The sequence below is a fragment of the Podarcis cretensis genome, assembly GCF_951804945.1.
Source record: "Podarcis cretensis genome assembly, chromosome: 17".
NCBI classification, from domain to species: domain Eukaryota; kingdom Metazoa; phylum Chordata; class Lepidosauria; order Squamata; family Lacertidae; genus Podarcis; species Podarcis cretensis.
This window is the reverse complement of record NC_137187.1, coordinates 32,705,258-32,729,427: the sequence shown is the minus strand read 5'-3', so window position 1 is coordinate 32,729,427 and position 24,170 is coordinate 32,705,258. Positions and strand designations below refer to the sequence as shown.

Sequence of the window (24,170 nt, the reverse complement as noted above, 5' to 3'; positions counted from 1 at the left end):
GTCCCTTATTGATGAGGCTTCGTTTGGCTGCTGGCTGGGCTTTCTGCCTTTGGCTCGGAGGGGCTCAGAAGCTAAACATACCTGTGCCCGGAAAATCCCTTATTTTGGCTGCTGGTCCCTTATTTTCGAGGCTGCTGGTCCCTTATTTTCAAATCTGTAAGTTGACAGCTATGCTTCTCAGGGCAATTGAAAGATGCACTTTTCTCCTCCTGAAACCCAGAAGGTAGTCTTTCCCCACCAAGGAACAGTCCTTTTTAGTGGCAGGTGGATGTTGCAGCAGGGTTACCGCAGTCAAATTCCATCCCTGTCCATTCGTGAAGTGCAACTGAGAGGTTTCTGGTCCTGAGAGATGCTGCCCTGCACCGGCTGTGTTTCAGTCACGGACATGTTTCTAGCAAGGCTCCTGCGCCTTTAACAACAGGAACAGAAAATAAGATGGCAAGCCCAACTGCACCCCACACTGTCATTCTCATACCCAGACACTTCCTGTGATGAAAGAGATTGCACCGCGCAGAGTTGCTAATTGTAACTTGCAAGCTAAGCTCCTTGAGGCTTGCAGAATCTGGGAGCGGACAGTGGAGTATCAACAGAAGCCCATCTGCCTTGTCTGAAACCGTCGAGAGAAGGTTCGCCGTGCTTTGCCAAACCTCGCAGACTGTGGCCCAGCTCCAAAGAGCCATGGGTGGGGCACTGTGGGGCTTGCCTCTTGAGCAACCGGCTCTGCCCTGACCCACAGAACCTGTCCTACCACATCCCTTGTGCACTGGGAAGCCATCCTGCCCAACTCCTTGCATGGTGCCAGCCTTGGAGCAGGGATTGCTCTGAGCTGGGATTGCTGTGCATCCCATAGAGAGGACCAACCTTTCATTTCCTACCCTCCTCCCTGCTGTGGGCACTGCTTTGTTCTAGGCAGCTAGCTCCACAGCCCCGGTTTAATACTGCAGAGGTGTCCAGAGGGTGAGAATATGCGACCCACAGGAACTGGGGCAGCAGGTTCGTCTGGCACAAGTTCATCAAAAAACCACCGAAGGGAAATCCTGGCTGAGTAACACCTGCAGAGCAAAATCTTTTAGGGGATATTTGTGCAGGATTTCGTTCAGTCTCAGTTGTGCTTTCCTGGGCTCTCTGGATATACTTTTTGTTGTGCATCAGTGTTTCTTTGTGCTCCTGATGGTATCAGGGCAGTTGTACACAATCCCCTTTTCAATACTGTTTCCACCTGCAAAGGTTTTGGGGGGAACATACTGCTTCCTTTGCAATCAGCGCATGCCCCATAGCTTCCTGCTGAAATTTAATCATTAGTTATACAAGCTTTTGCACCACAAATGTTCTGGTTTTTTGCCCTGCCTTTGTTGCATTTTAAAAAAATGTTTTATTTTCAATTGTATCTGCCCAATCAACGGCAAGATCTGCTGCAACAAAGGGGTGCAGAGTACATCTCCCTGTCCCAATTCTGTTACTTCTCTTCCTCACCCCTCATTCTGCAACCCCCACCCAATAACCAGTTCCCCTTCCACCACAGCACAGAGCCATCTGCCCAGTTACCTTGGCTTCCTGCTGAGCTTCTCACCCCATCCTGCCTTCACCACTTCACTGTCTGGCTGATTTCCTCCCCTCCTCATCCTGTGCTCTGCAAAGTCCCCATGTGATCTGCATCAAAGATAACAATCTCACCTCCCTCTGCCTGAGCAGCACCAAGGCTGCCTCTTACAGTGTGGGTGGCTGAAGCCATTCTCTGTCTGTCTAGCTCAGAAGGTGCACATTTGCAAAATGGACTTGGGCTGCTTGGACCAGGCTCAGCCAAAGCTCTCTCCCGGTCGATCCATTCTGCCACCAGAGAGCAGGTTATACACATTTCACATCTGCATTTCTTCCTATAAGGAGCCACATGGCAACCCAGTTCAGAGCGGGCAACTTGCTGAAGGGGGCCAAGCCTTGATGTTATTATTATTACTATTATTTATTAAATTCATATCCGTCATTCATCCAAGGATCCCAGGATTGCTCTTCTCCAGACTTGTGTGTGACGAGCACACATTGAGTGGAATTTAACACCATGCTACAGTGATCATTCTTTGAGCCAGTTGCCAAACCATCTCTCCCTTCCTTATGCTATTTTGGGAGTTCTTCAGATCCTGCAGAGCTGATGTGGGAGAGGAGGGGAGAAAAGCCCTTATTGCACTAGTGGGACCTGTTGTACTGGCTATTCAGTTGAATCAAACTCATTCCGTTTTGCATCTTGCTTTTGCATCAAAGGGCTTGCCCATCCTTCTGCTTGTCTTGGGCCTAGAAAGCCCAGGTCTCGGCAATTTTCCACTTCTTTCCAAGGGAAAACCAGCTCTTTAGTGATAGGTCAGAACAAATGGCAATCTGGGGAAAACCTGAATTGCTGTTTGCTCCGATTGAGCGCTAAAGAGCAGTTTTCCTTGGAGAAAAGCAACAGGACAGGGGGGAGTGTGGATGAGCCCCCAGTCAACCATTCAGATGCTGCAAGTCCATTTTGCAGCAGTGCCAGCAAAAGTTTCCTAGGACAAATGATGCCTGCCTCCAGCATAACAGCGCAAAGAGGATTCTTAGACAATTGAACAGGTAAGACCCTGGAGCAAGGGCCAAATTAAATGCGACAGCAAGAATTGTGATTGGATCTTCTTTGTTTTCAAAAGATCAAAGTGAAGGAGCCCAAATTAGATCAGGGTCATGACACATGGGGATGTGAGCTAAACCCTCTCACCTTGTGCCATTGACCCATTCTACGTGTGTCTTTTATTTATTCGAAAAGTTTCTGTGTTTTGGTGTGACCTATGGTTGACTGACTGATATTTATAAGCAACCTTTTGTTAATAATTTCCAATTGGTTCGTAAACATTAAAAACAAGTTCAATAATGATAAACAATATAAACAAAACATACAGCAGATCAAAGCACAATTAGCAATGAGAGATGTCAAAATATTCATGATTTCTGAAATAATTTTATAAGGTCTAGGTGAAAAGAAAAAAAAAATTGCCTAACACCTAAATGAAAGCAAAGTTCAGAGCAGATGTTCATAGGCTGCAGCAAACTTCTTGGAACTGTGAAAGCTCTGGCATCACAGCTTTCATCAAGTGCAGAAGAGAATATGGGTAGACGATGGGACAACGAGCCTCATATAACCACCATGCTTAATTCATGTATGAAGGGGTTAAAACCATAGAGTAAGCTCTGTCCTGTCCTGCCAGGCTTAGCTGGATCACTTCCCCCTACCTAATGTTGTATTCAGTCAACATGAGAAGCTCATTGTGTAAAGAGGTTTGAGTTGATTGCTTGCAGCTCAGACCACATGGCTCTCACAAGCCTCTCTTGAGTTCCTATACCAATAATTCAGGAACTTTCACCACTCTGCAACTAAGCCAGCTTAAATTTTTAACATAATTATTTATAGATTTCATTTATATACATTTCAATAGTTTAACAATAGTTCTAACATTTCAAACCTCCCTTCCTCCTCTTTCTGTGGTTCCTTGCATTTATTTTATCATTTTCTGCATATTCTAAATTAATCTAACTTATTCTCCTTTTATACTTAGCCAGGTTTTATTGCCTGTGAACTTTCTGAAGCACATGAATCTGAGCTTTAGAGAGTTTATAATCAAGCAAAATTTTTAACTTACCAAACTTGTGGTCTTTTTCCTATGCCGGAAGAAGAGGGAATCTCTGGAACTCACTTTGAAGGGCATATTTTAAAGGTCTAACAGTCTAAATTTCCACTGTTTGCTGCATATTTTGCGACTTTAAATCTCCACTGGTGTTTCTCCCACCAAAGAGTACTTGCCCCAGACTTGGATCTTGGCACCCAGGAATTCTCTGTTTATATCTATTTTTCCCTTGCACCAGTATGGACAACACCGGCGTCTCCGATTGGTGAGCAGTATGAAGCCTCTGGATTTGCCAAGTCTGGCTTTGACGCGAGGTGCCTGGTCTTCCACCTGCTCAGACAACACAGCAACAGCACCCGGCCTTCAGGCTCCCTCCTCATCCTTTCCCACACTCTCCAGGCCTACACCTGAGTACTGCAGGACCAGCCCTACCACAATGGCACACACCTAAGTTACACCCCATTTGGATTACTGCAACATGCCTTTTAAAAGTGCTCGGAAACTTCAGCTGGCTCAAAGAGCTGCAGCCAGATTGCTGCCTGGCAATGGTTATAGGAAGCAGACAACTCCCTTGTTGCAAGAGCTCCATCGGCTACCGGTCTGTGTCCAGGCACAATTCAAAGTGCCGGTTATGACCTATGAAGCCCTGCATGGCTTAGGTCCTACCTCTCTGAAATACCATACTCCCGCATGTGAACCTGCCCTGGTTCTGAGATTCTGAGAAAGGGTCTTCTTGGTGGCTGCTCCCAGGCAACTTTGGAACTCCCTCCCTGTTTTGACTGTTTCTCTCCTTGTTGTCCCTCTGCCGACAAGGACTCTTGGGAACAGACTGCTTTTAATGAAAGGCCTGGTTTTACTGTTATTATTTGTATGGTTTTAATAGATTTTTTTAAATATAGATAAATTCTGTCAAAGCTTAATTTTAAGAAAACAATTGCTTATTTCCTATGTTTTTAGCTCTTATTTTTATCTGTCAGCTGCCTTGAGTCCCTGCAAATATGCAATAATAAATATGCAATAAATAATAATAATAATAATAATAATAATCCACAGTGAACTGTAACTGTAATGGGTTAAGGGGCTGCTTGTGCGTAAATGGTTGAGTTCTCAAACTCATGCAATCAGTTTCTAAACTCTCCCAGTCTGCGGAGCCATGGATGCATGGCTACCTCAATCGCTGGCAGAATCCGTCAGTGGGCGCTTCCGGAATTTACGCCAACATAAGAGTTCCTTAACGGAAACTCTCCTTCTGGATTCTCTGCGTGACAGTTTCCTGCGCGGAGTAGGCGTCCCCAACGGAGGTCCTGAGACTTCTCCGCTGTTCTCACTGGAAGTATCTTGGAGCCCTCCCTCTGACTGAGTTTCTGCAGGAACTCTCTCTCTCCCCCTGCTGGTTCCTTCCTCAGCATCCGAGGGTCTCCTAGCCTCCCTGAGCCCTTCCACCACCTGACTCTCCGATGGCAGTTCCCTGACATCCACCTCCCCTCCAGGACCCCCCTCACCCCCCGTTTCCCCTTCTTCTCTGGGTGGTGAGACTGGGATCCCCCTGAAGGAATCCCTCTCATCTTCGGATGACTCGAAAACCGCCCTCCACCTACTACTGTCCCTTCGTCCCGAATACTCCTCCCCATCTGATTCTTCTTCCTCTTCCTGTCCTGATTCTGGGAACCCCTCAAACTCCTCTTCCTCATCAGTGGTGCCGAAGTGTTCCTCCCAGAACCTAGCCAAGGGCTGAGGCTTCCTTGGGAACCAGCGATGAAACGTTCCTGCTAAAACCTCATCTTCGACCGTTTCTGCCGGTACCCAGGTATTTTCGGACTCCGGTTCCCCTTCCCATGTCACTAAGTATTCCACCTGCTTACCCTTCCACTGAGAGTCGAGTATTTCTGCTACATGACTGCTGCACTCCCTCTCTTCTACTTCCGGTACCGCGGGAACCTCACCTTCACGTCCCAAAAATTCCCGCCCCTCCCGGTATGGTGACAGTAATGACCTGTGGAATACTGGATGCAGTTTCATGTTGTCTGGCAACCTGAGTCTGAAGGCCACCGGATTGACCTGTTGTATAACCTCGAAGGGTCCCAGTCGTTTCGGCCTCAACTTCTTGCACCCTCCCTTGAATGGCAACCCTTGTGTTGACAACCACACCCGGTCCCCCACCCTTATGGTTTCTCCTTCCCTTCTGCTCCTATCTGCCTGCTTCTTGTATTCTTCCTTGGCCCTATCCAAATTCATCTTGAGCTGTTGATGTATGGCTTCCATTTCTTCCACAAAATGTTCTGCTGCCTGTACGCTCCATCTTTCCCCTCCTTCCCCTGGAAAGGCCCTAGGGTGACACCCGTAATTGGCCATAAATGGACTCATGCCCGTGGACACATTTTCCGTGTTATTGTAGGCGAATTCGGCCAGGGCCAATTTCTCTACCCAATAATTCTCTCTGTCATTTACATAACACCTCAGATATTGTTGCAGAATACTGTTTGCCCTTTCCGCCTGCCCATTAGTTTCTGGGTGTCTGGCGGTCGAGAAATTGACCTCTACGTGCAGTAAGCTCATGAGCTTCCTCCAGAACCTGGACGTAAATTGTTTCCCTCTGTCGGAGACCACCCTCAAGGGGGCGCCATGCAACCTAAAAATGTGTTCTATAAACAACCTGGCGGTTTCTTCCGCCGTCACCGCATGTGAGCAAGCTACAAAGTGGCACATCTTGGTTAACAGGTCTACCACTACCATTACCGCAGTCTTTCCCTTGGATTTTGGTAAATCTGTCATAAAATCTATGGAAACTGCCTCCCATGGCCTTTCGGGTGTGGGTAATGGTTCCAGCAACCCCGCTGGTGCCGCCCTCTCCCCCTTTGCTCGTTGGCAGCGGTCGCACCCCCTTACATACTCTCGTACATCTTCCCTCACCTTGGGCCACCAGAACTGCCTGGTAACTAACCACATGGTTTTGTGTTGCCCAAAGTGCCCTGCGGTGGGGCTGTCGTGTAGTTGTTTGAGTACTCTACCCCTCAATTCCCCTTCCGGTATGTACAATGCCCCTTTGTAATACAACGCCCCGTTCCTTTCTTCAAACCCCCCTGTGTTCTCCCCGGCTCTCCTGAGCCCTCTGAGCTTATCTTGGGCATATTCATTGTTCTCTGTCCCTTCTACCAGTTCTCTTTGCCCCACCAATGCTGCTCCACAAACCCAGTGGTCCTCTGGGATAATATGCCTTTCTTCGGGCGCTCCCTCCCCCTCCATATACTCTGGCTTTCGAGAGAGAGCATCCGCTCTGACGTTCTCTGGTCCCGGTACGTAGCAAATCTCAAAATTGAATTTGGAGAACTCCTGCGCCCATCTCACTTGTCTCTGGTTCAGTACTCGGGCCGTTCTCCAATATTCCAGATTTTTGTGGTCCGTGCACACCTGGACCTTGTGCTGCGCTACGATCAGCAGGTGTCGCCACCGCCGAAACGCTTCATGAATGGCGAGCAGTTCCCGGTCGTACACTGTGTAGTTCCTTTCGGATTTGTTCAACTTCCGCGAGAAGAAGGCGCATGGTCTCCAGTCCGACGCATCTTTTCCCGGCTGGAGAAGCACCGCCCCTACAGCTCGATCAGATGCGTCCGTCTCTACCCTCATCGGCTTTTGTAGATCTACGTGCAAGAGCTGTTCCTCCGACGCGAACGCTTTCTTTAGCTGTTCAAAAGCTCGCTGCGCCTCTTCCGTCCAGACAAATTTCTTCTTACTACTGAGACAATCGGTGATGGGCGCCGTTAAGTGGGCAAAGTTTTTGATGAACTTCCGATAGAAGTTTCCAAACCCCAGGAATCTCTGCACGTCCTTCCTGGTTCTGGGTGTCTTCCATTCCAGTACCGCTTGGACTTTACTGGGATCCATGGCCAATCCCTTGTCTGACAAACGGTACCCCAGGAATTCCACCTCTCTGGTATGGAACTGGCACTTCTCCAGTTTTACCCACAGCTGGTTTGCCTGCAGCCTGCTTAGGACTTCCCGGACATCTCGGACATGCTGCTCCTCGTTCTCTGAGTAGACTAACACGTCGTCTAAGAAGGCCACACAGTTCTTATAGAGCAGAGGTCCCAGGACGTGATGCATGAAGGATTGGAAGCATGCTGAGCCCGCCTGTAAACCGAAGGGCATAACGAGATACTCAAAGGCCCCCAAGGGGGTGAACATGGTGGTCTTCCATTCATCCCCCTTCCTCATCCGTATCAGGTTATATGCCCCCCTCAGGTCCAGCTTGGTAAAAATCTTTCCCTTCCTCACCCTGGTCAGAATGTCGTCAATCCTGGGCATGGGAAAGGCCACTGGTTCTGACACCGCATTGACGGCCCGGAAGTCCACGACCAACCTGGGTTTATTCGAGTCCTTTTTGTCCACAAAAAAGACTGGGCTGCCCCCCACCGCTCTTGACTCCCTGATGAACCCTCGTTTCAGGTTCTTGTCTATGAACTCCCTTAACTCCTGCATCTCCCTGTCCGACATAGCGTACAGTTTGCCTACTGGTAGCTGGGCTCCCGGGAGTAGGTTAATTTGACAGTCAAAGGGTCTATGCGGGGGCAGTCTATCTGCTTCCTTCTCGCTGGAGACATCACTCAGGTCTGCGTATTGTGGTGGTATTTCTCCCTTTTCTCCCACCACCGTCCCTGCCAGGCTTGCCCTGGCCACCCCCTGAGTTTCTCTTCCCTTGCAGTGTTCTAGGCAATGAGCTGACCCAAAAGAGACTGTCCGCTGGTGCCATGCCACTAGCGGGTCATGTAACGCCAGCCAGCTCATTCCTAATATGATGGGCGGCCCCGCCAGGGTGGCTACGTGAAATGCAATGACTTCCATGTGCCTTGCCACCCTCATTGTCATGGGGACCGTTTGTTGGCTCACTTCCCCTCCCAGAAGTTCCCTCCCATCAATCGTGGTCACCTGCAAGGAATTACTTAAGGGCAGCGTCTGTATCTGGTGCTCTGATGCAAATTCCTTACTCATGAAATTGCAGGAGCTGCCTGAGTCTAACAGGGCTTTTATCGTGAGTGGATGTCAATTGGGTAGCTCTAGCAGCACTTCTATGACTAGAGCCGCTCTTGGGGGTTCAGGCTTGGGCACGTTCACTGATCCTTGGCCTGGCTGCTGTGCCCTGTCGCTGGCAGCCAGGCGTTGGCTTTTACCTGCTCCTTAACCCCCTCCTCCTCAGTCCCAACAGCCCCCACCATTCCTTGCCATCCCTTCCTTTGTGGGCACACTCTGGCAAAATGTCCTGGCTGTTGACAGAGGAAGCATTTTTTGGCGCTCTTCCCCTCCTTCTTCTGCCCTTCGTTGACGTTTGAAATTCCGCGCGCGCGCGCGCAGTCCCAATCTCCATTGGTTCCACTGGCGGGGAAGGTTGCTCCGGCATCTCAGGAATGCGGAAATCACTCCAACGCTCTCCTCTCCCTTCCCGCTTCTCCAGAGCCCTTGCCTCTTGGCGCGCTCCAATCGCAAGCGCCGATTTGGTCAGCTGATCCATGGACTCCGGACGGGGCACGCGGGAAAGTTCATCTTTCACCGCCAGGGCTAGCCCTTCTTCAAACAGCATTTGAATCGGGTCAGAAGACAGGTCCCACCCCAATTTATGTATGAGCATGGTAAACTGTGGGCAATACTCTCGGACGGACTGATTCCCCTGTTTGCAAGCCATTAACTGTCTCCGTACCGCTCCCTGTTCAATCTGGCTGGAAAACATCAAGTCCATCGCGATAAAGAATTTCCTCAAGTCTTTTAGGGCATCATTGTTCGATGCCATCAGGGGCCTCACCCATTCTCTAGCTCCTCCCTCGAGGTGCCCAATCACAAAAGCCACTCTCGATTCCTCATCGGCAAAATCATCAAACTGCAGGTTCAGGGCGTACTGCATTTCTGTCTTAAAGGCTTGGTAGCTTCTTGGGTCCCCCCCCCCCCGAATTTCTGTACCAACCCCGGTACCTTCCTTGCGATGGGGGTGGGCTTCCCCCGTGCATCCTGAGCTCTCCTCTCCTCGAGACGCGCCGTTAGCAGTGCCAGCTGGTGTTCCAACGCTCTGTTTCTCTCCTCCAGAGTTGGTCCCGCTCCAGCTCCTCCCGCTGCTCCGTCTCCAGTTGGGTTGCTCATGATGCCTCTCTTTCGCACACGCAGCGTCAAGGACTGACGGATTGCTGTAATGGGTTAAGGGACTGCTTGTGCGTAAATGGTTGAGTTCTCAAACTCATGCAATCAGTTTCTAAACTCTCCCAGTCTGCGGAGCCATGGATGCATGGCTACCTCAATCGCTGGCAGAATCCGTCAGTGGGCGCTTCCGGAATTTACGCCAACATAAGAGTTCCTTAACGGAAACTCTCCTTCTGGATTCTCTGCGTGACAGTTTCCTGCGCGGAGTAGGCGTCCCCAACGGAGGTACCGAGACCTCTCCGCTGTTCTCACTGGAAGTATCTTGGAGCCCTCCCTCCGACTGAGTTTCTGCAGGAACTCTCTCTCTCCCCCTGCTGGTTCCTTCCTCAGCATGCGAGGGTCTCCTAGCCTTCTGGAGCCCTTCCACCACCTGACTCTCCGATGGCAGTTCCCTGACAGTAACCAAAGTTTATTCTTGGCTAACCACTCATGGTTTGTTTGGGGGAAACAAACCATAAGTCCAAGTTTAGACATAACACCAAGCCAAACCATGGTTTACCTTCCCGTAGCACAGCAGTAGGGGAGGAGCCAAGCACTTTCACCCCCTAAACCACAGTTTAAAACATAGGTGAACTAACGTGACTGTTGCAATCCACATGGAAATAACATAGTGCCCTGAAAATCTGTCCCGAGTTAACACTCAAAACCAGCGGTGGAAAAACAGGAAAACAAACTCAGAGATGTGTTAAGAGAGGCATTCAAATAAGTAAAACTGAGGACCCAAGTAAGAAGGGGAGGGAAGTCAAGTATAAAAGGAATACGAATGAATCAATTTTTATTTTTGTTTTATTATTATTTATAAATACATGTTTCACCATAGGAGAACTGAGATGTTATAATGTGATTCTATGAATGTAACTTAAAAGAAACCAATGATTTGCCCAAAAAGAAGAAGAAAAAAAAATGAGTGAAATGTATAAAACTACTGAAATGTATAAACTTGAAAAGTGTAAATAAAATTTGGAAAAAAAAAGAATTACGTATCTCAAAGCCTGGTGCTCAAGCCTGCCTGAAAACCACATCCTCTGGTCTGGAAACATTCTTTCTAATACAAAGGCATGGGTGGCAATCCCCATAACTCTTTGGGAAGGCAAAGGCTCTCTGCAGATGTTCAGATGCACGCTGCTACTGAACAGTAGCTACAGACCTACTGCAGTAGGTCGGAGGAGCCCTCGTCCAGATTAAGCCCTGCCAAGCAGCAAGTGATGGAGAGTGCTACATCAGATAGGATACCTGACTTGTTTCTCAGAGGCCACTGACAGCAGCTAGAAAGAGCAGGTTTGTCAGTTTTCACCACGGCCATCGAATGCAGACAGCAGACTCATAATCGTACTGCCCCCCCCCGCCCCCCCACAGCGCAACCAACCTGAGAAAGCCAGACTTACATTTGAGGACAAAGGCCTGTAATTGGAAGCAGACTTAACTCAGCGCTTCAAGCTGTTTTCCACACCAGACTGATATGAAAAAGTGTTCAATTCAGAATCAAAAAATATGTGTAGAGTCCTCTTCCCCCAACACACACACACACACAACTGAATGCACTGCATGATTTACCTAAATTGTGGTGGTTTCTCAAAATAGCTGCGCTACTGTTTCCTCTGACAGCACTGTGGTGCTGACATAAAAGTAAAAGCTCATTATTTTCAGTGTGGATCCCGGGGCAAAGCTTCAGCCGCTCCTTTTTCGCCCTTCAGCAGCAGCGCTGAGGGCCGGGCTGGCTGCAGAAAGTTCTAGACCAGCATTTCCTTTTGCCTGTAGACTTGGCCCGGAAAATGTGCCGAGTGTGGATTGCAGCAGCTCGGCTTCTCACCAAAACACTGTCACCACCGTGTTATGCTGAAGAAATGCACTGGCTGCCAGTCAACTACCAAGCTAAGTTCAAGGTGTGAAAAGATATGTGCAGCTTGGGATCAGGATACCTGAAAAAACATCTCACCCCTTACATACAGTGGTGCCCCGCAAGACGAATGCCTCGCAAGACGGAAAACTCGCTAGACGAAAGAGTTTTCCGTTTTGGAGGTGCTTTGCAAAACGAATTTCCTATGGGCTTGCTTCGCAAGACGAAAATGTCTTGCGAGTTCCTGCGGGTTTTTTTTTTCTTTCCCCCCCCTTTTTCTAAGCCGCTAAACCGCTTATCCGATAAGCCGCTAAAAGCTGCTAAAAGCCGCTAAACCGCTAATAGCGCTAATCCGCTAAGCCGTCAATGGGCTTGCTTCGCAAGACGAAAAAACCGCTAGACGAAGAGACTCGCGGAACGGATTCTTTTCGTCTTGCGAGGCACCACTGTATTCAACTGATCTCTGCAGGCCTCTATCATCCCATCAGGAGGTTCAGTTCCATGTACTATCATACCCTCCAAGTGTCACGATTTTCCAGGACAGTCCTGGGATTATGAAAGCCATCCCGGCTTCTGACCTGGCCCCAGAATGTCCCGATTTTCCCTGCCATTGCCATCGCGCTCGGGGAAGAGGATGAGCCTGCGGTTGTCTCCACAGTGGCTGCAGTTGCAAAGAACTCCCTGTTGCCAAGCTCCTCCCTTGGGCAACTCATAGCGGTTGCCTAAAAGTGGGTGAGGAGGAGGGGAGGCTGCCCCTGGTGAGATCCAGCCCCCAGGCCCAGACAGGGGGGGGGGGGCATAGGGGCCACTTGGCCCGGGCCTCCGATTCCAAAGGGGGCCTCGGTCAGCATATATTCCCTATGCATTTTTAAAAAGCACTATTGTACAGTCATACCTTGGGTTGAATGTGCTTCGGGATGAGCGCGTTCGAGTTGCGCTCAGCAGCAACCCAGAAGCATGTTACTTCTGGGTTTCACTGCTTGCGCAGACACTCAAAATGACATCACACGCATGCGCAGAAGTGCCAAAACGTGACCCGCGCATGCACAAACGCGCAGACACGGGTTACGTTTGCTTCCAGGTGCGAACAGGGCTCCGGAATAGATCCCGTTCACATCTAGAGGTACCACTGTATATCTATATTTTCCATTTTGTCTTTATATGCAGATACGGTTCAAGCCTTGAAATAAAATTATTTGTCAGCATAACTTTCACAAAAATTATTTATATACTTACTTATTTATAAGACTTCAGTTAAAGGGGTGGGGCACATTATCTTCCTGACCTAGGCCTCTGCCTGGCTCTGCAAGGCCCTGCAAGCCCCGTGTGATGCACTAGCTCTGAGGCGCACGCAGAGGGCAAGAAGAAAGGGGGAGCAGAGCACAAGGAGTCCTGATTTTTTTAAAAAAAAATGTTTTGTGCGTACGTGTCTAATCCTGCCCCTTTCTAGTGTTTATTTCTTGGTGTGTGTTTTTCACACTGTGGACTCAAGCTTAACATGAGTCAGCAGTGTGATGCAGCAGTATAAAGGTAAAGGTAAAGGTACCCCTGCCCGTACGGGCCAGTCTTGACAGACTCTGGGGTTGTGCGCCCATCTCACTTTAAGAGGCCAGGGGCCAGCGCTGTCCGGAGACACTTCCGGGTCACGTGGCCAGCGTGACATCGCTGCTCTGGCCAGAGCCAGAGCCAGAGCCAGAGCCGCACACGGAAACGCCGTTTACCTTCCCGCTGGTAAGCGGTCCCTATTTATCTACTTGCACCCGGAGGTGCTTTCGAACTGCTAGGTTGGCAGGCGCTGGGACCGAGCAGTGGGAGCGCACCCCGCCGCAGGGATTCGAACCGCCGACCTTTCGATCGGCAAGCCCTAGGCGCTGAGGCTTTAACCCACAGCGCCACCTGCGTCCCGTATGATGCAGCAGTATAATGCTTTTCAATTGAAAAACTTGATGGCACTAATCCACTAGCTGAAGGGGAAGCCATGTGTGAAAACAGAACTTTCAGAATCAATCTCTAGAGCAGGTCTTTTCTCACTTACTTTGCTTGCTAAGGCACAAACCCCTTCCTATATGCTACAGTGACCATATGGAAATCAAAAGTTTTTTAAGCTAGTCCCGCTGATCTCTCTTCTCACCCCTTGCACCTTGTCTTTTCAGGAGGCAGGGGGCATGGCAGCATTGGAGCAGTTGGGAACAGACTCTACTTTAAAAAGATTCTAATGTAAATGGTATTCCCACATGGAGGGAACTTTTCCTTGTCAGTCTACAACACTCAGATGGTTGTAAAGGTAAAGGTAAAGGTACCCCTGCCCGTACGGGCCAGTCTTGATGGACTCTGGGGTTGTGCGCCCATCTCACTTAAGAGGCCAGGGGCCAGCGCTGTCCGGAGACACTTCCGGGTCACGTGGCCAACGTGACATCGCTGCTCTGGTGAGCCAGAGCCGCACACGGAAACGCCGTTTACCTTCCCACTGGTAAGCGGTCCCTATTTATCTACTTGCACCTGGAGGTCCTTTCGAACTGCTAGGTTGGCAGGCGCTGGGACCGAGCAGCGGGAGCGCACCCCGCCGCAGGGATTCGAACCGCCGACCTTTCGATCGGCAAGCCCTAGGCGCTGAGGCTTTTACCCACAGTGTCACCCGCGTCCCTCAGATGGTTGTGGTATCACCTTAACCAGCTGTTAGGATTACTTTTAAAACCAGATCTCTCTGTCCAGGCATACAGGAATCTGACAATGTTAGAACACATTTTTGTTAACTTTTCAATTGTTTAAGGAGATAGCATCTTCAATTTAGAGTGCTAATAGCCCCTGAATATGGCACTTTTGTAAGTGCAAGAATGTCCTGGACAATGGACCTAGAAATTCACATAAAGGTAAAGGGACCCCTGACCATTAGGTCCAGTTGTGACTGACTCAGGGGTTGCGGCACTCATCTTGCTTTATTGGCCGAGGGAGCCGGCTTACAGCCTCCAGGTCATGTGGCCAGCATGACTAAGCAGCTTCTGGCGAACCAGAGCAGGGCACGGAAACGCCGTTTACCTTCCCGCCAGAGCGGTACCTATTTATCTACTTGCACTCTGGCGTGCTTTTGAACTGCTAGGTTGGCAGGAGCAGGGACCAAGCAACGGGAGCTACCCCATCGCGGGGATTTGAACCGCCGACCTTCTGATCAGCAAGTCCTAGGCTCTGTTGTTTAACCCACAGCACCACCCGTGTCCCTTAGAAATTCACATACCTAATGAAAAATAGCCTGCCTTGTAGTCTGACACTGAAATCAGTTTCTGTCATAATCTGGGAGTCTTCATTAAAGTTATTGCTTAGGTGGCATTATGTACCAATAAGGCTATCCCGGATAGCTAAAGAAATTAGCCCCAATTGTTGGAGGAAATGTACTGCTAAAGGTACTTATATTCATATGTAGTGGCACCTCAATAACATTAAAACTTTCTGGAGCAATGTATTTTTAAAAAAATTAACTTGGTATGTAACATGATGGTTAAATTGTCTCCTGCACTGGTGCTGCTAGGAATTAAGACTCTTCATCACTCAAGGTTAGCCAAATAATGAGCTTCTAACATTTCTGTTAACACCTGCATGGATGCAGATTACCCAGATCCTGGAAGAAAGGGGAGGATCTGAACACTGAACCTTGGTATGCTAGAGTGTAGTCAGTAGTACTGGCTGAGAAACTGACTTGTTAGGTCCGAGCAACTAGAGGCAAACACAATAAATTTTCATGTTACGATACCTGGCAAATGTTTATTAAGTATATGAATTGTTTAGATCAGTGTCTCTCAACCTTGGGCCTCCAGCTGTTTTTGGACTACAATTCCCTTCATCCTTAGCTAGTAGGCCAAGTGGTCAGGGATGATGAAGGCCCAAGGTTGAGAAACAATGGTTGATCACAGAAGGAAACCACTGAATGAGACCTTTTGGAATAATTCAATGAAACTTTATTCCAGTGATACAAGTCTGTACAAATACCAGGACAAGTTTTAGTTGTTTGTTGTTGGACAATTGGGTTTTTTATTTTTATTACTGTAATTTGGAAAATAAATGAAAATATTAATAAAAGAAAAGAAAAAAATGCTAATATGTTTTAAAGAAACAGATACTCTGGGAGTGTAGAGATGCTCTCATCTCTTAGGGGGGCTGCTCCCTTCTTATGTGGTGGCTGTTGTCTGCTTCTCTTGGTGGAGGACTGTGGTGGGAGCTTCAAAACCTTCCCAAACTCAGGCTGCAGGCATCTTGTCAAGCTTCACCCACAGCTGGACAGCAAGCAGTCGAATAGCAAGAAACATCCATAACTGAAAAAGCAGGGAAGTGGAGGATGAATGTGCCACAGCCACATACAGAATAGTCTGGCTCCGATTCCATTTGTGGCTTAAGCCCCTGCCTCCTTTCAGAAGGGCTGGACGCCACCAACTTATATACCTGGGGTGCCACTTCTGAAGTGCTGACGAAGTGGTAGAACACTTGTGGATCTGAAGAGAGACAAGACGGAGGAAGAGTCTACCCACCAGGACTGGCCTGTGCAGTTTCCCACCTTTGAATGAGGAAACGTGGTTTTATGGTCTCCCTTTTTATCACTGGCCTCTTGCCATGCTGCTTGTAGGCCCTTTTGAGAACAGGCTGCCACTCTATCAGGGTTCCTTGGGCATGATCCAGTTGCTGCAGGGTTCATCTGCTGCTGTCCTCCAATTGTCCGACCTGAGCGAGGCCTATGAGCTGGGGAGAGGGACCCACGACGAGGCGATGGCCTGCACAACAGTCTGGAGGGTCTACACTTGAGCAGGAGAAGCAGCCTTCTTTGGGATCTTTAGAAACTCTCCAAGGTTGGGGAAGGACAGTTGGGATGTGCAGGAACCGCAGGTGAGAGGCCTCCATCATAAGCAGCTGTGCACAAAGAAGGCAGAAAGGGGAGGAACATCAGATAGACGCCAAATCCCACCAGAGTTCAGAAACAACACAGCTAAAGTAGGTTTTGTTTTTAAAGAAGATTTGGGTTCTGCCTTTCAAGGAGAGATGGATCCCGCTGTCTTCCTGGACTGGGAGCAATGCCCAAAGAGTCACCCTTGGTGGAGCCTTAAGGAGCTGCTTTGTCCAGTAAGATCATTGGTCTACCTCCACGCTGACTGGAAGGTGGCACTCCAGGGCCTCAGGCAGGAGTCTTTCCTTCCCAGTCCCATGTGCATGGGGGCGGGGTGCCAAACTGGGTCTTTGACCTGGGGAAAATAAAGCCTAGTTTCTCCCCTGCCTAAATACAATATAAGATTCTAGTCCTCACAGTCCCAAAGGGCTGATTTAAATGAGAACACAGGATGCTGTCTTCTACTGACTCAAACCACATTAGCACATCTAGTTCCCTATGGTTTACACTGACTGGCAGAGGCAGCTAACTAGGAGGCCTTCCCAGCACTGCCTGGAAATGCCACCAGGGATTTTTCATGCAAAAAGACAGGCTCCGCTACTGAGCAATGGCCCTTTGCCAGCCAGGACAGCATTTCACTGATTGGGGGGGCAGGTCAGGGAGGTGGTAATTCTCCTGCCATTTGGATGGAGACAAACAAAAAAAACTCAGAAAAATAACTGGAACACTCCCTGGGAACATGGAATTTATGAAGGTCAAAAAACCAAGGAGCATCTTTAAAAACTGCCCATGGGGTTGGGAAGAACAAGGCTTCATAATGTCTCCCCTCTTCCCCGCTTACCTTACCTTCTGTGGCAGCAGGGGAGGCAGACGACCATTCTCTGGGCTTTCAACTGAGCCAAAGGTAGTTGTCCGAAGTAGAGAGATGTTTCTGATGTCAACTGATCCAAAAAAGACAGTTCTCTAAAGCAGAAAGGCATCTCTGGTGTCAATTGATCTGAAGGAGACAGTTGAATGAGCTTTTAACTGATCTCAGGATCCTTTCAAACAACTCACCTGGTTTCCTGGGAAACAAAACATTCTGCAGCCCATTGTGAAGTCAGATCTTGGCCAAGGCCTCACCCAATGGACTGGGGGCTCTCTCTCTCTCTCTCTCTCTCTCTCTCTCTCTCTCTCTCTCTCTCTCAGGCCCATATCAACACTTGGTATCTTCATCCAACTTCCAAGCACCTGCCTTGCCCCTTAATTTACCCCTCACCAGGAGGGCCAGGGCAGCTGGATCTAGGCTTCCCTTACAGTTTCGCACCCCCAGCTTTGCATCGCTGTGGGAATCAAAGGGAATAAAGTGGGCCCTGACTGTGATCCGGTTTCTACCACCTCATGAAAACTCACCTCCCTGCCCAAGGTGTTGGCTGGCTGGCTGTTCCACCTTTAGTCATTGTGTATTATCTGTTCCAGTGGTTTGAAAGTTCTTGCCTTTTCATTTTAGGGTGTGGGCTAAAGGTAAAGGTAAAGGTACCCCTGCCCGTACGGGCCAGTCTTGACAGACTCTGGGGTTGTGCGCCCATCTCACTTAAGAGGCCAGGGGCCAGCGCTGTCCGGAGACACTTCCGGGTCACGTGGCCAGCGTGACATCGCTGCTCTGGCGAGCCAGAGCCGCACACGGAAACGCCGTTTACCTTCCCGCTGGTAAGCGGTCCCTATTTATCTACTTGCACCTGGAGGTGCTTTCGAACTGCTAGGTTGGCAGGCGCTGGGACCGAGCAGCGGGAGCGCACCCCGCCGCAGGGATTCGAACCGCCGACCTTTCGATCGGCAAGCCCTAGGCGCTGAGGGTGTGGGCTACACCTTCTCTTTCCACCTGGCTAACTCACCACCTCTAGGCAACTTCCAAAAAACACATTTGTACTCTCAGGGGGTCTTCCGTGGTGCTTTATTTTCACTTGAACACCCCACCTTTCCTCCAAGGAACTCAAGGTGGTATACATGGTGTGCTTTCCCTGTCCAAATTATCTTGGCAATAACCCTCTGAGGTAAGCTAGGCTGCCTCCAATACTGGAAGGAGTATGAGGCTATGGAGGCTTCGAATGATGCCCCCGATACCCTGGGTTGGGGGCTGGGGAATGAGAGCTGGAGGGTGGGGGGTTCACCCTGAGGGAGCCCCAACCCCATTATTCAAAAATGGTATCCTAGACCTTTGGCAGATACGGCCAAATTTTTACAATATGAAAGCATGACAAGCAGAAACAGAAGTTACCCCAGGCCCAGATAAACTACAACACAAACATTATGCTTAATTCCCCTTGAAAAGGAGATATTGCCCCTCATTTATAACAAATATTAAACTGAAATGTTAAAAAAAAAGAAATGAATCTGGAAATAGTGATCTATAACCCAAAAAAAAAAAGGATAAAAGCATAAGAGGAACTTAAGATTCTCAATCTCCCTGACAAGACACAGAACTCTTTCTTTCACAGACAAATTATCCTCTGTTACCAAGATAGAAGAGGCTTCACAGTTGTATAGTTAAACTAGCACGATCACCATATGTTTTTAGGCACCAGGTGAAAAGGTATCTTCTATAACCATGCCTTTGGCCTTTAACTCTCTCTGCCCCCCGCCTGCCCCACAACACACACACACAGTGAGAGAGATTTGGAGCAGAAGACATTGCCTCTCTCCCTCTTTCTTGCAGTGCTCTGTCTGCATTTCCAAGAAAAGGGCTGAAGGAAGAGGTGCCATGTTTGTGGGTCCACGAGCGGGCACCAAGAACAGGAGGAAGTTTTATAAAAGGGGTTTTATTTTCTCAAGTGAGGCTCACCTGGTGCCTTCATTATACACCTTTAGGTGCCAAGCAAATGAGAGCAAGCTCTCCAGATGCAGGTAAGGGCCGCCTCCTCCTTGCAGATTGTGTCCACCAGCCACACATTTTGAGGCGATTTTGGCACTTCTCAGTCGGAAAGCCTTTCATACCTATGTGTCAAGTCACCACAATTTTTTAAACAGACAAAGGTGACAGCTGGTTACTTCTCTTTGCACACAGTGACACAATTTTTCATTTTGAGTACAGAACTGATCCCAGGGTCCTCTCTCCTAAAAAGGTCCTTTGCTCCACTTTCCACACTAGGCAGTGAGTGGCTAGTTCTGGCCATTCATAATCAGGGTCAGGACAAACTCCTGACTAGTTACCCAATGTTATGATGATAAATCACCTTGTTTTATGTGTCCAAACCCTCCAGATGTTGCTGCTAGATTCCAACTGCCCTCCTCCCCCACTCCATGACATCTGACATCCCGAATCTGCTGTCTAGGGCTGATAGTGTGGGAAGTTTTACTTTAGCAGAGTTAAACAATCCCCTTTATAAGTTTATGCAGCCACCAGCTTGTTGCTGAGTCGTCTGAGTTCTACTAGTAAAGATGCCTTCCTGGTTAAAAATCCCTTTGAATACATCTTAAAGAATATACACACGAATCTGATTCATGTTAATATAAAACTATTTTACCCTCAGATTCATTCAGGTTTACAGAACTGCACCTGAAGGCAGGCTTAGGTTACATAACAAGCACATAAACTATACCAGAGGGAAGCTGGTCCTGAGGTGACTGCAACTGAGCAGTTATTTTTCAAAACTACCAGCAACCGACAAACTGGTTGTCACAGCGACCGGTTAGAACATGGAGGCCGTTAGTCCTCTATCAGAATGTTGTACTTGACTGCACCTTTACACCCCCCAGATAGGAGTTGAGAAACTACCGTAATTCAAGATGCTGGAAATGCACCCGATGGAGGGAATACTTAAGGGTGCGGGTGTGAGCCCTGCGAGGTGGGGTGTGTATTTTAGGGCTGAGTGAGCTCCTAGAAATTCCTAGTTGTGGGTGGTGAAACTGGGGGTAGGGGAGCATTTTACTGATTTTTTTTTGGGGGGGGGAGGTGGCAATTCTCCTGCCATTTGAATGGAGACAAATGGGGGGGGGGGGTCAGAAAATTAACCAGAACACTCCATGGGACAATGGAGCATCTTTAAAAATTGTCCATGGGGTAGGGGGAGAAGAACAAGGCTTCAGAATTTCTCCCCTCTTACCTTATTTTCTGTGGCAGCAGGGGAGGCAGGAGACCATTCTCTGGGCTTTCAGTTGAGCCAAAGATAGTTGTCCAAAGTAGACAGATGTTTCTGATGCCAACTGATCCAAGAAAGACAGTTCTTAAAGCAGACAGGCATCTGTGGTGTCAACTGATCTGAAGAGACAGCTGAATGAGCATTTAACTGATCTCAGGATCCTTTCAAACAACTCACCTGGTTTCCTGGGAAGCAAAACATTCTGCAGCCCATTGTGAAGTCAGATCTTGGCCAAGGCCTCGCCCAATGGACTGTGGGCTCTCTCTCTCTCTCTCTCTCTCTCTCTCTCTCCATCTCAGGCCCATGTCAACACTTGGTATCTTCATCCAGCTTCCAAGCACCTGCCCTGCCCCTTAATTTACCCCTCACCAGGAGGGCCAGGACAGCTGGATCTGGGCTTTCCTGACAGTTTCCTACCCCCAGTCTTGCATCCCTATGGGATTCAAAGGGAATAAAGTGGGCCATGACTGTGATCCGGTTTCCAACACCTCATAAAAACTCACCTCCCTGCCCAAGGTGTTGGCTGGCCAGCTGTTCCTCCTTTAGTCATTGTGTATTATGAGTTCCAGTGGTTTGAAAGTTCTTGCTTTTTCAATTTAGGGTAGGGGCTACACCTTCTCTCTCCACCTGGCTAACTCACCACCTCTAGGCAGCTTCCAAAAAAGACATTTGTACTCTCAGGAGGTCTTCCTTGGTGCCTTATTTTCACTTGAAAACCCCACATTTCCTCCAAGGAACTCAAGGTGGTATACATGGTGTGCTTTCCCTGTCCAAATTATCCTCGCAATAACCCTCTGAGGTAAGCTAGGCTGCCTCCAATACTGGAAGGAGTATGAGGCTATAGTGGCTTTGAAGGATGCCCCCCACACCCTGGGGTGGGGGCTGGGGAATGAGAGCTGGAGGGTGGGGGGTTCACCCTGAGAGAGCCCCAGCCCCATTATTAAAATGGCATCCCAGAACTTTAAATGTGTAGCACAGATACGGCCTAATAATAATAATAATTTATTATTTATACCCTGCCTATCTGGCTGGGTTTTCTCAGACACTCTTGGCAGCTCCCAACAGAATATTAAAAACATGATAAAACATCAAACATTAAGGACTTCCCTAAACAATACAAAAATAAGACAAGCAGAAACAGAAGTTACCTCAGACCCAGATAAACTACAACACAAACAAACGTATGATGCTGAATCCCCCTTGAAAAGGAAATATAGCCCCTTATTTAACTAATATTAAACTGAAACGTTAAAAAAAGAATCTGAAAAAAGTGACCTAAAACAAAAAAAAGGATAAAAGCATAAAAGGAACTTAAGATTTTCAATTTCTCTAGCAAGATGCAGAACTCTTTCTTTCACAGACAAATTTACCACAGATAGAAAAGGCTTCACATCTGTACCAGTTGCACTGGGACTACCATCATATGTGATACAGGGAAGCCATACCGGGGTGAAAACCTCCTCTTTCAAGGTGTGCCTACTTCTGAAAACTACTGATCTCTGCCAACAAACTACACTACACATTTGAAGGAGCCTCAGTCGTTCCAGAAGTTTCGTCATTCTGACAGAACACTCTTAACTTTTGCCCGTCATAAGGGATGTCACAGTCCCTGCTGCCCAAGGCCAGATTGTCCTCGACAGATGGGTTTCCCGGTGGGTTGGCTGCAGCTGGGCTCAGGACTGCCTGGGAAACATCCTGACGAGGCCCGTACATCATGACACTTGGGGCGCATGGAGTTTCCGCAAGATGCAAGACTGTAGCTGCTCTGCAACTGTGCACACCTGCAAATAGTCCTGTCCCTGGCCATGCTCCGTCTTTCAGGCCTCCCAGTTCCCCTCATGAAATGGGCTTATAATTGGGGATGGCAGCAAAGGGGATGGGGCTGCTGGCCTTCAGGGTTGGCCAGATTTCTGCTTTCCCCACCTGCCCACTCCCTGTTTATTGCAGGTATCTCTCATGTCTTCCCAGCTGTGAGTCCGTCTCCCCCAAGGTCCAATTTGCTCTCTTTGTCCAACTTTGGGGAGGTGGTCTCCATCATCCGCACCACATCCAGCATCTCCCTTCTCACTTCTTCCCTTTTATTTGATTTGTAAGATTTCTTACCTGCCCGTCACAAGAAGGTCCCAGGGTGGGTGACAGCTATATAGCATACCATTATAAAAATAGATTAAAGAAGCCCAGAGTTAGAAAGGGAACCCAGGGATCATCTAGTCCAACCCTCTGTGGTACTACTACTACTACTACTACTACTACTACTACTAATAATAATAATAATAATAATATTTATACCCTGCCCATCTGGCTGGACTTCCCTAGCCATTCTGGGCAGCTTCCCCAGTAAAACTGCTCCAGATGGAGAACAGTATAAATTTCAACAAAAGGAGATGAGTGTGACAGAAATGTCAGGGTTAAAAAAAAGATGAAATCTTCAGCAGGGAGGGAAATCTCCATGGAGAGGGAGCTCCGCTATGTAGGGGCTGCCATGCAGAAAGCCCTGTCTCCCCCACCTCCTGCCCTCCATCCCCCCCCCCATGTCTGATGGTGGGTGGAACTAACACAAGAGCCTGCCGCCATGCAGATATTAACTCCTGAAAAGAGTGATAGGAATGGAGGCAGCCATTCGTATCATTGACAGCATCCTGGGCAAGTTATTTCACTGGACCTAGTGGCCCATTTTCCTAAATATCCTTTCATTCTCTACCCCCCAGGCTCTGAGCAGCCCAAGTGTTTTGGGACATACCTTCCATCTGGCTTCCTTGAATTGAAGGTTTCCTGGAGACTGGTGTCTTTTTCTATGGTCCAAGGCTTGTTTTACATGTATATTCAGGCTGAACAGAAGATGGAGGGGTTCCCAACATTAACACTCCAGCAGAGACCCCATTAGGGTTCTAGGGGCATCACCCAAACCGTCAGTGTTTGGTTCTCACAGAGGGCAAGTTAGGCCTCTGTGTCTTTTCCAGCACCAGTTCCAGAACTGCCTGGTTTTCTCCCTCAAGGACGCAGACACTTCGATGGCATCATCTCCAGGCAGGGTCAAGGGAGGAAGTTGTGCCTTTTTCTGCTCCCTTTCCTGAAGCATCCTTAGTGAATTAGTTTCCATAGCAACATTTTGGCCCAAGCTTACATCACAAAGCAGATACTTCCCTGGCAACTGTTGGCACAGAGATTATTAACCTAACTGGGCTGATTGATTTCATCAGCAGTTTGCAAATATGACAGCCCTTGCAATATGACAGCATTTTCAGCAGCCCTAAGAAGACAGCTTTTCATTTGGTATCTTTGCCCACCTTGTCAATCAGAAAGCTTATGTTTTTCCAAGAAGTAGAACCCATTTCACTCAAAGCTTAGACAATTGAACTATTTAGACAATTCAATCATATTTTACAAAAGTGGTATGCTGTTTATTTTAAAAACACAGCTGCTAAACACATGGCCTCAATAATGGTGAAAAGGTTGGCATTTTTCTGCAGAACTCTATATTGTTGTGGGGTATTTTCTTCTGTGGGGTGACAATGCCTTTTCTGTGGTCTGTG

The 24,170-nt window shown here is 48.4% G+C and overlaps 1 protein-coding gene and 1 long non-coding RNA gene across 4 annotated transcripts in view; both read right to left on the bottom strand.

The window, feature by feature from the left end:
* The window catches only part of RASAL3 (RAS protein activator like 3), a 48,113-nt gene extending 43,652 nt beyond the window's left edge, over positions 1 to 4,461 (bottom strand). The window contains exons 1-2 of one of the 3 annotated variants that reach the window (XM_079959206.1): positions 1,546 to 1,861; positions 82 to 409 (exon numbers count right to left, since the gene is read on the bottom strand). Coding sequence is in view for 1 of the 3 variants with exons in the window: in XM_079959205.1 (XP_079815331.1) it covers positions 3,651 to 3,716 (66 nt within the window). In the remaining 2 variants the exon portion in view is untranslated. Of the gene's footprint in view, positions 1 to 81; positions 410 to 1,545; positions 1,862 to 3,650 lie in introns of those variants that run through there. The other 2 variants (XM_079959205.1, XM_079959207.1) reach the window with 2 other exon arrangements.
* Positions 4,462 to 15,579: 11,118 nt separating this feature from the next.
* LOC307206562 overlaps positions 15,580 to 24,170 on the bottom strand; it is a 96,246-nt gene continuing 87,655 nt past the window's right edge. The window contains exons 2-3 of the long non-coding RNA XR_013834344.1: positions 17,366 to 17,516; positions 15,580 to 16,545 (exon numbers count right to left, since the gene is read on the bottom strand). This is a non-coding gene — a long non-coding RNA (uncharacterized lncRNA). The remainder of the gene's footprint in view (positions 16,546 to 17,365; positions 17,517 to 24,170) is intronic.